Below are 15412 nucleotides of genomic sequence, written 5' to 3' on the forward strand. Positions count from 1 at the left end.
TGGGCCGCCATCTTGAACCGGTTCAGTGCTGGTGGTGTAGGTACACCCACTGTGCTGTTAGGGAGAGAGTTCCAGGATGTTACCCCAGCGACAGTGAAGGAACGGCCGATATATTTCCAAGTCAGGGTGGTGAGTGACTTGGAGGGGAACCTCCAGGTGGTGGGGTTCCCAGGTATCTGCTGCTCTTGTCCTTCCAGGTGGCCTTCTTGTCCCTGTCTTTTGTACTGTATGCTCCTATTTCTAAAACCTGTCCTGCCACCCTCACCGATGTGCCCACAAACCATTCCCCCAGGTCTATCTCCTCTTACACTCCATTCACGATTGTGCTATGTGGCAATAATTGTTCCTCAGTCTTCTGAACAAGATGTATGTTCATCACTGCTGCATGTTGCTTTCGTCTGCCATGTGGCTGCCTAGTCCATCAGCCGGAGTCATCCTGAAGTTTGCTGCTGTCACCATTACACATCTACCCGACCCTAACCCCTGCCCCAAGACTGGTCCACGTTACACATCTACCCGACCCTCACCCCTGCCCCAAGACTGGTCCACGTTACACATCTACCCGACCCTCACCCCTGCTCCAAGACTGGTCCACGTTACACATCTACACGACCCTCACCCCTGCCCCAAGACTGACCCACGTTACACATCTACCCGACCCTAACTCCTGCCCCAAGACTGACCCACGTTACACATCTACCCGACCCTGACTCCTGCCCCAAGACTGGTCCACGTTACACATCTACACGACCCTGACTCCTGCCCCAAGACTGACCCACGTTACACATCTACCCGACCCTAACTCCTGCCCCAAGACTGACCCACGTTACACATCTACCCGACCCTGACTCCTGCCCCAAGACTGGTCCACGTTACACATCTACACGACCCTAACTCCTGCCCCAAGACTGACCCACGTTACACATCTACCCGACACTGACTGCTGCCCCAAGACTGACCCACGTTACACATCTACCCGACCCTAACTCCTGCCCAGACTGACCCACGTTACACATCTACCCGACCCTAACTCCTGCCCCAAGACTGACCCACGTTACACATCTACCCGACCCTAACTCCTGCCCCAAGACTGACCCACGTTACACATCTACCCGACACTGACTGCTGCCCCAAGACTGACCCACGTTACACATCTACCCGACCCTGACTCCTGCCCAGACTGACCCACGTTACACATCTACCCGACCCTAACTCCTGCCCCAAGACTGGCCCACGTTACACATCTACCCGACCCTAACTCCTGCCCCAAGACTGGTCCACGTTACACATCTACACGACCCTCACCCCTGCCTCAAGACTGACCCACGTTACACATCTACCCGACCCTAACTCCTGCCCCAAGACTGGCCCACGTTACACATCTACCCGACCCTAACTCCTGCCCCAAGACTGGTCCACGTTACACATCTACCCGACTCTCCCCCCTGCCCCAAGACTGACCCACGTTACACATCTACCCGACCCAAACTCCTGCCCCAAGACTGGTCCACGTTACACATCTACACGACCCTAACTCCTGCCCCAAGACTGGTCCACGTTACACATCTACCCGACCCTGACTCCTGCCCCAAGACTGACCCACGTTACACATCTACCCGACCCTAACTCCTGCCCCAAGACTGGTCCACGTTACACATCTACCCGACCCTGACTCCTGCCCCAAGACTGACCCACGTTACACATCTACCCGACCCTAACTCCTGCCCCAAGAATGGTCCACGTTACACATCTACACGACCCTCACCCCTGCCCCAAGATTGACCCACGTTACACATCTACCCGACACTGACTGCTGCCCCAAGACTGACCCACGTAACACATCTACCCGACACTAACTCCTGCCCCAAGACTGACCCGCGTAACACATCTACCCGACCCTAACTCCTGCCCCAAGACTGACCCACGTAACACATCTACCCGACCCTGACTCCTGCCTCAAGACTGACCCACGTAACACATCTACCCGACCCTGACTGCTGCCCCAAGACTGACCCACGTAACACATCTACCCGACCCTGACTCCTGCCCCAAGACTGACCCACGTAACACATCTACCCGACCCTGACTCCTGCCCCTAGGCTGGTCCACGTTACACATCTACCCGACCCAAACCCCTGCCCCAAGACTGACCCACGTAACACATCTACCCGACCCTGACTCCTGCCCCTAGGCTGGTCCACGTTACACATCTACCCGACACTAACTCCTGCCCCAAGACTGACCCGCGTTACACATCTACCCGACCCTGACTCCTGCCCCAAGACTGACCCGCGTTACACATCTACCCGACCCTAACTCCTGCCCCAAGACTGACTCACGTTACACATCTACCCGACCCTGACTCCTGCCCCAAGACTGACCCACGTTACACATCTACCCGACCCTAACTCCTGCCCCAAGACTGGCCCACGTTACACATCTACCCGACCCTAACTCCTGCCCCAAGACTGGTCCACGTTACACATCTACCCGACTCTCCCCCCTGCCCCAAGACTGACCCACGTTACACATCTACCCGACCCAAACTCCTGCCCCAAGACTGGTCCACGTTACACATCTACACGACCCTAACTCCTGCCCCAAGACTGGTCCACGTTACACATCTACCCGACCCTGACTCCTGCCCCAAGACTGACCCACGTTACACATCTACCCGACCCTAACTCCTGCCCCAAGACTGGTCCACGTTACACATCTACCCGACCCTGACTCCTGCCCCAAGACTGACCCACGTTACACATCTACCCGACCCTAACTCCTGCCCCAAGAATGGTCCACGTTACACATCTACACGACCCTCACCCCTGCCCCAAGATTGACCCACGTTACACATCTACCCGACACTGACTGCTGCCCCAAGACTGACCCACGTAACACATCTACCCGACACTAACTCCTGCCCCAAGACTGACCCGCGTAACACATCTACCCGACCCTAACTCCTGCCCCAAGACTGACCCACGTAACACATCTACCCGACCCTGACTCCTGCCTCAAGACTGACCCACGTAACACATCTACCCGACCCTGACTGCTGCCCCAAGACTGACCCACGTAACACATCTACCCGACCCTGACTCCTGCCTCAAGACTGACCCACGTAACACATCTACCCGACCCTGACTCCTGCCCCTAGGCTGGTCCACGTTACACATCTACCCGACCCAAACCCCTGCCCCAAGACTGACCCACGTAACACATCTACCCGACCCTGACTCCTGCCCCTAGGCTGGTCCACGTTACACATCTACCCGACACTAACTCCTGCCCCAAGACTGACCCGCGTTACACATCTACCCGACCCTGACTCCTGCCCCAAGACTGACCCGCGTTACACATCTACCCGACCCTAACTCCTGCCCCAAGACTGACTCACGTTACACATCTACCCGACCCTGACTCCTGCCCCAAGACTGACCCACGTTACACATCTACCCGACCCTAACTCCTGCCCCAAGACTGGCCCACGTTACACATCTACCCGACCCTCACCCCTGCCCCAAGACTGACCCACGTTACACATCTACCCGACCCTCACCCCTGCCCCAAGACTGACCCACGTTACACATCTACCCGACCCTGACTCCTGCCCCAAGACTGACCCACGTTACACATCTACCCGACCCTGACTCCTGCCCCAAGACTGGTCCACGTTACACATCTACTCGCCCCTAACTCCTGCCCCAAGACTGACCCACGTTACACATCTACCCGACCCTCACCCCTGCCCCAAGACTGACCCACGTTACACATCTACCCGACCCTGACTCCTGCCCCAAGACTGGTCCACGTTACACATCTACTCGCCCCTAACTCCTGCCCCAAGACTGACCCACGTTACACATCCACCCGACCCTAACGCCTGCCCCAAGAATGGTCCACGTTACACATCTACCCGACCCTAACTCCTGCCCCAAGACTGACCCGCGTTACACATCTACCCGACCCTAACTCCTGCCCCAAGACTGACCCGCGTTACACATCTACCCGACACTGACTGCTGCCCCAAGACTGACCCACGTAACACATCTACCCGACCCTAACTCCTGCCCCTAGGCTGGTCCACGTTACACATCTACCCGACCCTGACTCCTGCCCCTAGGCTGGTCCACGTTACACATCTACCCGACCCTAACTCATGCCCCAAGACTGACCCACGTTACACATCTACCCGACCCTAACTCCTGCCCCAAGAATGGTCCACGTTACACATCTACCCGACCCTAACTCCTGCCCCAAGAATGGTCCACGTTACACATCTACCCGACCCTAACTCATGCCCCAAGACTGGCCCACGTTACACATCTACCCGACCCTAACTCCTGCCCCAAGAATGGTCCACGTTACACATCTACCCGACCCTGACTCCTGCCCCAAGACTGGTCCACGTTACACACCTACCCGACCCTAACTCCTGCCCCAAGACTGACCCACGTTACACATTTACCCGACCCTAACCCCTGCCCCAAGAATGGTCCACGTTACACATCTACCCGACCCTAACTCCTGCCCCAAGAATGGTCCACGTTACACATCTACCCGACCCTAACTCCTGCCCCAGGAATGGTCCACGTTACACATCTACCCGACCCAAACTCCTGCCCCAAGACTGGTCCACGTTACACATCTACCCGACCCTAACTCCTGCCCCAAGACTGACCCACGTTACACATCTACCCGACACTGACTCCTGCCCAGACTGACCCACGTTACACATCCACCCGACCCTAACTCCTGCCCCAAGACTGGTCCACGTTACACATCTACCCGACCCAAACTCCTGCCCCAAGACTGGTCCACGTTACACATCTACCCGACCCTAACTCCTGCCCCAAGACTGACCCACGTTACACATCTACCCGACCCTAACTCCTGCCCCAAGACTGACCCACGTTACACATCTACCCGACCCTAACTCCTGCCCCAAGACTGGTCCACGTTACACATTTACCCGACCCTAACTCCTGCCCCAAGACTGGTCCACGTTACACATCTACCCGACCCTAACTCCTGCCCCAAGACTGACCCACGTTACACATTTACCCGACCCTAACCCCTGCCCCAAGAATGGTCCACGTTACACATCTACCCGACCCTAACTCCTGCCCCAAGAATGGTCCACGTTACACATCTACCCGACCCTAACTCCTGCCCCAAGACTGACCCACGTTACACATCTACCCGACCCTAACCCCTGCCCCAAGACTGATCCACGTTACGCATCTACCCGACCCTAACTCCTGCCCCAAGACTGACCCACGTTACACATCTACCCGACCCTAACTCCTGCCCCAAGACTGACCCACGTTACACATCTACCCGACCCTAACTCCTGCCCCAAGACTGATCCACGTTACGCATCTACCCGACCCTAACTCCTGCCCCAGGAATGGTCCACGTTACACATCTACCCGACCCTAACTCCTGCCCCAAGAATGGTCCACGTTACACATCTACTCGACCCTGACTCCTGCCCAGACTGACCCACGTTACACATCTACTCGACCCTAACTCCTGCCCCAAGACTGGTCCACGTTACACATCTACCCGACCCTAACTCCTGCCCCAAGACTGGTCCACGTTACACATAGAACAAAGAAAAGTATAACACAGGAACAGGCCCTACGGCCCTCCAAAAGAGGGAATTTATGCATGGAGTCAGGAAATGGGTGAGATTCTTAATGAGTACTTTGCATCGGTATTCACCAAGGAGAGGGACAGGACGGATGTTGAGGTTAGGGATGGATGTTTAAATACTCTAGGTCAAGTCGGCATAAGGAAGGGGAAAGTTTTGGGTATTCTAAAAGCCATTAAGGTGGACAAGTCCCCAGGTCCGGATGGGATCTATCCCAGGTTACTGAGGGAAGTGAAGGACAAAATAGCTGGGGCCTTAACAGATATCTTTGCAGCATCCTTGAGTTCGGGTGAGGTCCCAGAGGACTGGAGAATTGCTAATGTTGTCCCTTTGTTTCCCACCTCCATGACAACGAAGGACTCGGTGAAGAGTTTGAAACAGTTATAGAATATAGAACAGTACAGCACAGAACAGGCCCTTCGGCCCTCAATGTTGTGCCGAGCCATGATCACCCTACTCAAACCCACGTATCCACCCTATACCCGTAACCCAACAACCCCCCCCCCCCCCCCCCCAACCTTACTTTTTTATTAGGACACTACGGGCAATTTAGCATGGCCAATCCACCTAACCCGCACATCTTTGGACTGTGGGAGGAAACCGGAGCACCCGGAGGAAACCCACGCACACAGGGGGAGGACGTGCAGACTCCACACAGACAGTGACCCAGTCAGGAATCGAACCTGGGACCCTGGAGCTGTGAAGCATTTATGCTAACCACCATGCTACCCTGCTGCCCGTTGTGCCTGTATTTGTGTGGGGTTCGCCCCCACAACCCAAAGATGTGCAGGCTAGGTGGATTGGCCCTTTTATTGGAAAAAGTGAATTAGGTACTCTAAATTTATGTTGTTAAACTATAGAAGTGTAGAGGTAATCCCGCCCTAGCGAGCGGTCAGCAAGGGGTCAAAGCTGGAGGGGTTAATGAGTGATATCTCCATCCCAATGGACAGCCTCGAAGTTCCCCGCTGATTACACGGTTGCCTGCGGTTTGAATATTCTGAAGGTTCTGGGTCAAATGTTGCCAATTGGATTGGATTTGGATTTGTTTATTGTCACGTGTACCGAGGTAGAGTGAAAAGTATTTTTTCGCGAGCAACTCAACAGATAATTAAGTACATGAAAAGAAAAGGGTATAGAAGAAAATACATAATAGGGCAACACAAGGTACACAATGTAACTAGATAACACCAGCATTGGGTGAAGCATACAGGGTGTAGTGTTAAGGAGGTCAGTCCATAAGAGGGTCATTTAGGAGTCTGGTAACAGCGGGGAAGAAGCTGTTTTTGAGTCTGTTCGTGTGTGTTCTCAGACTTCTGAATCTCCTGCCCGATGGAAGAAGTTGGAAAAGTGAGTAAGGCGGGTGGGAGGGATCCTTGATTATGCTGCCCGCTTTCCCCCGGCAGCGGGAGGTGTAGATGGAATCAATGGATGGGAGGCAGGTTCGTGTGATGGACTGGGCGGTATTCACGACTCTCTGAAGTTTTTTGCGGTCCTGGGCCGAGCAGTTGCCATACCAGGCTGTGATGCAGCCCAATAGGATGCTTTCTATGGTGCATCTGTAAAAGTTGGTAAGAGTCAATGTGGACATGCCAAATTTCCTTAGTTTCCTGAGGAAGTATAGGCGCTGTTGTGCTTTCTTGGTGGTAGCGTCGACATGAGTGGACCAGGACAGATTTTTGGTGATGTGCACCCCTAGGAATTTGAAACTGCTCACCATCTCCACCTCGGCCCCGTTGATGTTGACAGGGGAGTGTAGAGTACTTTGCTTCTTGAAGTCAATGACCAGCTCTTTAGTGACCAGAATATCCTTTCCTCTGGAAATTGATGCTGAAGTTGTGACTCTAAGCTAAGGAGGAGAGAATGCCAAAGTCCGCTTGCTCCTTCCTGTACAGTAACCTCTGCTGTGGTTAACGTTAAGGATAGCACTTTGCTTGACTGTGATGTTCAATGTGGTTGATTGGGTCACCGTTTATTTGGGCTTCTGTGGGAGTAGTTACTTGAGCATAGGATTGCATTAGCCCGTACCTTTTCAAACGGCGGAAGGAAAACTGGGATGGGGAAGGAAAATAAAAGAAATGTTTTTTTTCTTATCCAGGAGCTTATTCGGAAAGGGATTCCACACCACTTCCGGGGAATTGCCTGGCAATTGCTATGCAATGCAACTGACATGCCGGTGAAAAACCAGTATTCGGAATTGTTAAAGATGACCTCTCCCTGTGAGAAGTTGATCCGGAGGGACATCGCTCGGACCTACCCAGAACATGAATTCTTTAAAGGACAAGACAGTCTTGGGCAAGAGGTGCTGTTCAACGTCATGAAGGTGAGAGATAGGATTTCACTCCAGCTCGGTTATCGTCGCTATCCTTTGAACCCTTCGGAGATTTTTAACCTTCTGCTCTTGATTTGCTGCATTTTGCTTCTGGCCGAACTCCCCTCTGTAAACTTAATCTCGTCCAAAGCTCTGCCCGTACCCCAACTCATACCACTGCTCACTAACTTAAATCAGCAGCAAACAAAACTGGTCCCTGATGGTTACACCCGTCCCTTGAGGTAGCAGAATACAGTTAAGAAGGCAGATGGCGTACTTGCCTTTATTAGCCAAGGCAGCGAGTTTAAGAGCAGGGAGGTTATGCTGGAACTGTAGAAACGTCGGTTCGGCCGCAGCTAGAGTATTGTGCGCAGTTCTGGAATCCACATTATCGGAGGGATGTGACAGCCCTGGGAAGGGAGCAGAGGAGATTTACCAGCCTGAGCTGCAGAGTTTTTGTTATGAAGAGAGATTGGATAGACTGGGATTGTTTTCCTTGTAGCAGAGGGGCCTGAGGGGGACAGGATTGAGATGTATAAAATTATGAGGGGCATAGGTAGAGTAGACAGGAAGAAACTTTTCTCCTTGGAGGGGGGGTTCAATGACCAGGGGGCAGAGATTTAAGGTGAGGGGCAGGAGGTTTAGAGGGGATGTGAGGAAAACCCGTTCCACCCAGAGGGTGGTGGGAGTCTGGAACTTGCTGCCTGAAAGGGGGAGTGGAGGCCGAGACCCTCAGAACATTCCAGAAGTATTTAGATGAGCGCTTCTGATCCCAGGGCAGACACGGCTATGGGCCAAGTGCTGGGAAAATGGGATTAGAATAAGTTAGGGGGTTGTTTTTGACCGGTGCAGGCGCGATGGGCTGAAGGGCCTTTTCTGTGCTGTATGATTCTACGATTTTAAAATTCTCATCCGATGTTCTAATGCCTTAGTGGCCTCGCTCCTGCTCCTTCCCATCTCCATATCCTCCTCCAACCCGACAAACCGTAAACAGCTCTTCCTTCCTTTAACTCTGGCCTCTTGTCCACCCTCCGCCTCCTCCATCCCACAGCTGTTTGGCTGTGCCTTCAGCTGCCCTAAGCTCTGGAATTCCCTGCCTTAACTCCTTTGCCCACCTGTCTACCCGGTGTTTACTGTATAAAAAAACATAAGAACATGAGAACTAGGAGCAGGATTGGGCAATTCAGCCTCACGGGCCCGCTCTGCCGCTCAATACGATCATAACGGCTCTCCTCTCGGCATGAACTCCGGAGCACCCGGAGGAAACCCACGCACACAGGGGGAGGACGTGCAGACTCCACACAGACAGTGACCCAGCCGGGAATCGAACCTGGGACCCTGGAGCTGTGAAGCATTGATGCTAACCACCATGCTACCCTGCTGTTATGTAGCAGGAAAGTGCCCCGTGGCCATTAGTCAGCTGCTGAGTCCTCGTGCAGTGTGAGACGGGTCTGAATTTTCTCCCAGGTTTGATACAGCGTTGCTTTGTTACAGGCTTACTCTCTGGTGGACCGTGAAGTTGGATATTGCCAGGGGAGTGCATTCATCGTCGGGCTGCTCCTCATGCAGGTCAGTGTGAATCGATTCTGCGGCTGTTCCTGCAGAATGTTGTGTGGCGCGTGTGTCTCAAATACTGCGACCGCATCGCTTGGTGTGAGATCCTCACACGTCTTTTCCTGGTGTTTCCAGAATCAGCTTTGAAACAGAAACATCACAAATAGGAGCAGGAGGAGGCCATTCGGCCCTTCGAGCCTGCTCCACCATTCATTATGGCCGTGGCTGATCATCCAACTCAATAGCCTAATCCCGCTTTCCACCATATCCTTTGATCCCCTTCGCCCCCAGTCCTATATCTAACTGCTTCTTGAAAACATGCAATGAATTCCACAGACCAACCAATCTCTAGGTATAAAAAGTTCTCCTCATCTCTGTCCTTTTTTTAAATATAAATTTAGAGTACCCAATTCATTTGTTCCAATTAAGGGGCAATTTAGCGTGGCCAATCCACCTACCCTGCACATCTTTGGGTTGTGGGGGCGAAACCCACGCAAACACGGGGAGAATGTGCAAACTCCACACGGGCAGTGACCGAGAGCCGGGATCGAACCTGGGACCTCGGCACCGTGAGGCAGCAGGGCTAACCCACTGCGCCACCGTGCTGCCCCTCATCTCTGTCCTAAATGCTCCACCCTGTATCCTCGGACTGTGGCCCCTGGTACACACCCACCGTCAGGAACATCCTTCCTGCGTCTGACCTGGCCAGTCCTGTGAGAATGTTTTAGGTTTCTATGGCATCCCTCACTCATTCCAGTGAATCTAATCCTCACCGATCCAATCTCTCCTCACGCGTCGGTCCCGCCATCCCTGGAATCAGTCTGGTAAACCTTTGCCGCACTCCCTCTATCGCAAGAACATCCTTCCTCAGAGAAGGAGACCAAAACTGCCCAGAATGCTCCAGGTGTGGCCTCACCAAGGCCCTGTACAATTGCAGCAAGACACCCCTGCTCTTGTACTCGAATCCTCTTGCAATGAAGGCCGACACACCCATTTGCCTTCTTTACCGCCTGCTGCACCTGCATCCTTACCTTCAGTGACTGGTGTACGAGGACACACATTCACTTCTCTCACTCTAATGTGAGAGCATCCTTTTGCTTCAGATACTTTATCCACATCCCCGGTGTTCTGCAGACAGGTGGTAGTTGTGTGCAGTACTAACCCAGCGCGATCACTGCTGGTACTCCGATATGAAAGCAGTATGTAGTCCACCCCGGCCAATGAGGTTAATCAGCCGTTCAGGTAGTCAGACTAATTTTAGGACATTATTAGTCAGAGCAGGCAGCTGCCTGAACTACACCTTTGTAAAATTGTGCGCTGTCAAAGGGCAGCTGAATATTTATTTAGTGACATTCTGGTCAGGATTTAACAGCTGGTTTTGTGTTGGCCTGTTTGAAATCTCATCCGAGGTGCCCTGCGGACGGTCCAGACGTTATTGCTGATAAATCTTGGCAGCTGTCTTGTCGACAGCAATTTCAGATAGCAGAACGGCCTTGGGGAAGAATTCAAAACCCACCTTTGCTTCACACCGTACATTTTGCCCAAGGGATTGGACAAACAGTGGGGCAACTTCTCTGACACTTTGATAATGAAGTCTCTCGCAGTAACCCTTCAGCCGATAGGTTTGTGCTGAAGCAGAATTGTCGGTACGTTTTCCCGGTGCGGTGCCTGCAGAAACCTTCTCGTTCCTTTTCCATCCAGATGCCGGAGGAAGAGGCCTTCTGTGTGTTTGTGCGTTTGATGCAAGAATATCGATTGCGGGAGCTCTTTAAGCCCAGTATGGCGGAGCTGGGAATCTGCATCTACCAGTTTGAATACTTAATACAGGTAATCGGCTGATTCCCATCTGGCTGGGAACTGCATTCGCTGGTGTGAGAAACGAGGGGCGGGGTGGGGCGGGGTTGTTTTAAGTTGCTTTAAAGGAGGAAAGTAAAGTGTGTGTGTGTGTGTGTGGATTGAGGAGGGAATTCCAGAGCTTGGGAAGGGCTGGCCTCTAACGGTGAGGAGCAGTGCAGCTGGGGGTGCACAGGACACTAGCATTTGATGAGCGCAGAGATCTTGGTGGGCTGTGGGATTGGAGGAGGTTAGACACGGGGAGGGATGAGGCCACGGAAGGCTTTGGAAACAAGGGTGAGAATTTTAAAATGGAGCTTCAGCTGGGTGAGCACAAGGATGATCGGGAACGGAAGCTGGTGGGGGGGCAGCACGGTAGCACAGTGGTTAGCACAATTGCTTCACCGCTCCAGGGTCCCAGGTTCGATTCCCGGCTTGGGTCACTGTCTGTGCGGAGTCTGCACCTCCTCCCCGTGTGTGCGTGGGTTTCCTCCGGGTGCTCCGGTTTCCTCCCACAGTCCAAAGATGTGCCGGTTAGGTGGATTGGCCGTGATAAATTGCCCCTTAGTGTTGGGTGGGGTTACTGGGTTATGGGGATAGGGTGGAGGTTTGGACCTTGGGTAGGGTGCTCTTTCCAAAAGCCGGTGCAGACTCGATGGGCCGAATGGCCTCCTTCTGCACTGTAAATTCTATGAAAACTGGACAAGTCAGGTCGGGAGGCAGGAAATTCATTAATTGGGGTTTTGAAAGTGGGGAGCTGAGACGAGGGTGATGTTGATTAGATTTGGATTTACTGACACATGTACCGAGGTAGAGTGAAAAGTATTGTTCCGAGTACGGTTCAGACAGATTGTCCCATACATGAAAACATATGACATACGATCAATACATGAGGATGCATAATGAATATCCATGAAGATAGACAGTGGGTGAAGTATGCGGGATATACTGCTACAACTGTAGAAAAGATGCATAGAAAGATCAGTTCAGTCCTTAAGATCTGTTCAGACCCTAAGTGGGCCATTCAGGAATCTGATAGTAGCGGGGAAGAAGCTGCTTTTGAATCTGTTGGTACCTGTTCTCAAAGTTTTGTATCTCCCACCCGATGGATTAGAGAATAAGCCGGATGGCAGGGGTCTTTGATGATGCTGCCCGCTTTCCCCCGGCAGCAGGAGGTGTAGATGGAGTCAATGGATGGGAGGCAGGTTTGTGTGATGGACTGGGCGGTATTCACGACTCTCTGAAGTTTCTCACAGTCTTGGGCCGAGCAGTTGCCATACCCAGGCTATGATGCAGCCCGATAGGAAGCTTTCTATGGTGCATCTGTAAAAGTTGGTAAGAGTCAATGTGGACATGCCAAATTTCCTCAGTTTCCTGAGGAAGAATAGGTGCTGTTGTGCTTTCTTGGTGATAGCGTCGACGTGAGTGGACCAGGATAGATTGTTTGTTTGTAATGTGCACCCCTAGGAATTTGAAACTGCTAACCATCTCCACCTCGGCCCCGTTGATACTGACAGGGATATGGACGACACTTTGCTTCCTGATGTCAATGACCAGCTCCTTAGTTTGGTGACATTGAGATGATGAGCAATGTTACGGAGCTGGACATGGGCAGTCTTATTGATGCAGGAATGTGCGACTGGAAGCTTTTTGAATGGGACACCGAGGTGGGGAACAGTCTGGCTTAATCTCGGCCTGTTGCCAGGGCGCGGGATGGAGCTGAGAATCCTGGAACCGAGTTTGAAATGTGGACCAAAAACAATAACTTCCCGGTTTTCCATTATTTAATAGGAGGAAATGGAAAATAATGAATGCTTGGAAATGACTGCAAGCTATGAGATCAGATTTAAAATAGCTGTAGTGTGGTGTGCTGTGGAATGGATATATGGAGCAATTCAATTCTGCTTTCTCCCAAACTGATTTCTGTCTTTAAGCAAAGGTATAAAGACCCTGATGGGAGTTATGTACAGGCCCCCTAGCAGTAGTCAGGGTGTGGGGCAGTAAATCAATCAGGAGATAGAAAAGGCATGTAAAATAGGCAATATTACAATAATCATGGGGGACTTCAATATGCAGGTGGACTGGGAAAATCAGGTCGGTAGCGGATCCCAAGAAATAGAATTTGTGGAATGTCTAAGAGATGTTTTTTTGGAGCAGCTGGTGACGGAGCCTACGAGGGAACAGGCAATTCTGGATTTGGTGATGTGTAATGAGGCAGACTAGGGAACGGAAGGTGAAGGGACCCTTAGGGAGTAGTGACCATAATATGATAGAATTTACCCTGCAGTTTGAGAGGGAGACGCTGCAATTAGATGTAACGGTATTACAATTAAATAAGGGTAACTACAAAGACATGAGGGAGGAGCTGGCCAGAGTTGATTGGAAAAGGAGCCAAGCAGGTAAGACAGGGGAACAGCAATGGCAGGAGTTTTTGGGGGTTATTAGGGAGGCACAACAGAAATTCACCCCAAGGAGGAGGAAACATGCCAAGGGGAGGCCAAGGCATCCATGACTGACGAGGGATGTCAAGTGCAGCATAAAAGCAAAAGAAAAAGCAGACAAAGTGGCGAGGGTTAGTGGGAAGCCAGAGGATTGGGAAGCCTTTCAAAGCAAGCAGAGGACAACTGAAAAAACAATGAGGGGGGAGAAGTTGAAGTATGAGTGCAAGCTAGCTAGTGATATAAAGGAAGCTAGGAAGAGTTCTTTCCAATACATAAAAGGTAAGAGAGAGGCAAATATAGACATTGGAAAATGTGTCTGGAGAAGTAATGATAGGAAACAAAGAAATGGCAGACGAACTGAATAGTTACTTTGAATTAGTCTTCATGGTGGACACCAGTGGGATGCCAGAGCTCCAGGAGAACCAGTAACCAGTGGTCATTGCCGTGACCATTACTAAGGAGAAGGCTCTGGGGAAACGGAAAAGTCTGAAGGTGGATAAGTCACCTGGACCGGATGGACTACACCCCAGGGTCCTAAAGAGATAGTGGAGGATATTGTGGAGGCATTGGTGATGATCTTTCAGGAATAACTGGATTTAGGAAGGGTCCCAGAGGATTGGAAAGTGGCTAATGTAACACCGCTGTTTAAGAAGGGAGGGAGGCAGAAGACGGGAAATTATAGGCCGGTTCGCCTGACTTCAATCATTAGTTAGATTTTAGAGTCTGTTTTTAAAGATGAGATCGCGAAGTACTTGGAAGTGCATGGTAAAATAGGACTGAGTCAGCACGGCTTTGTCAAAGGGAGGTTGTGTCTGACAAATCTGTTACAGTTCTTTGAGGAGGTAACAAGGAAGTTAGACACTAATGCTGTTGGGGAGGGTTTAAACTAATGTGGCAGGCGGCTGGGAACCAAATGAGGAGGTTCGTGGACAGTAAGGAGGCAGTAACTAAAGCCTGTAAGGAACTAGATCTTGACATCAGCGTAACTAAGGGGAAGAGTAGGCAGGGAGAAGATGATAAACGCAAAGGGACAGGTGGTCTGAGGTACATTTGTTTTAATGCGAGAAGTGTAGCAGGTAAGGCAGATGAACTTAGGGCTTGGATTAGTACCTGGGAATATGATGTTATTGCTATTACTGAGACTTGGTTGGGGGAAAGGCATGATTAGCAACTAAATATCCCAGGATATCGATGCTTCAGGCGGGATAGAGAGGGGGGTAAAAGGGGTGGAGGAGTTGCATTACTGGTCAGAGAGGATATCACAGCTGTGCTGAAGGAGGGCACGATGGAGGATTCGAGCAGTGAGGCGATATGGGCAGAGCTCAGAAATAGGAAGGGTGCGGTAACAATGTTGGGGCTGTACTACAGACCTCCCAACAGCGAGCGTGAGATAGAGGTACAAATATCTAAACAGATTATGGAAAGATGTAGGAGCAACAGGGTGGAGCTGATAGGAGATTTTAATTTTCCCAACATTGACTGGGATACACTTAGTGTCAGAGGTCTAGATGGAGCAGAATTTGTAAGGAGCATCCAGGAGGGTTTTCTAGAACAGTATGTAAATAGTCCAACTCGGGAAGGGGCCATGCTGGACCTGGTGTTGGGGAATGAGCCCGGCCA

The 15412-nt window shown here is 51.7% G+C and overlaps 1 protein-coding gene across 10 annotated transcripts in view; it reads left to right on the forward strand.

Moving 5' to 3' along the window:
• LOC119957087 (EVI5-like protein) overlaps window positions 1-15412 on the forward strand; it is a 311414-nt gene that overhangs the window by 130646 nt on the left and 165356 nt on the right. For 9 of the 10 annotated variants that reach the window (XM_038784759.1, XM_038784754.1, XM_038784761.1 and 6 more), the window contains 3 exons: window positions 7752-7976; window positions 9459-9533; window positions 11220-11345. In XM_038784759.1, coding sequence (XP_038640687.1) covers window positions 7752-7976; window positions 9459-9533; window positions 11220-11345 — 426 coding nt within the window. The remainder of the gene's footprint in view (window positions 1-7751; window positions 7977-9458; window positions 9534-11219; window positions 11346-15412) is intronic. The other variant, XM_038784762.1, reaches the window with a different exon arrangement.

Source organism: Scyliorhinus canicula, chromosome 25, assembly GCF_902713615.1.
Source record: "Scyliorhinus canicula chromosome 25, sScyCan1.1, whole genome shotgun sequence".
NCBI classification, from domain to species: Eukaryota; Metazoa; Chordata; class Chondrichthyes; order Carcharhiniformes; family Scyliorhinidae; genus Scyliorhinus; species Scyliorhinus canicula.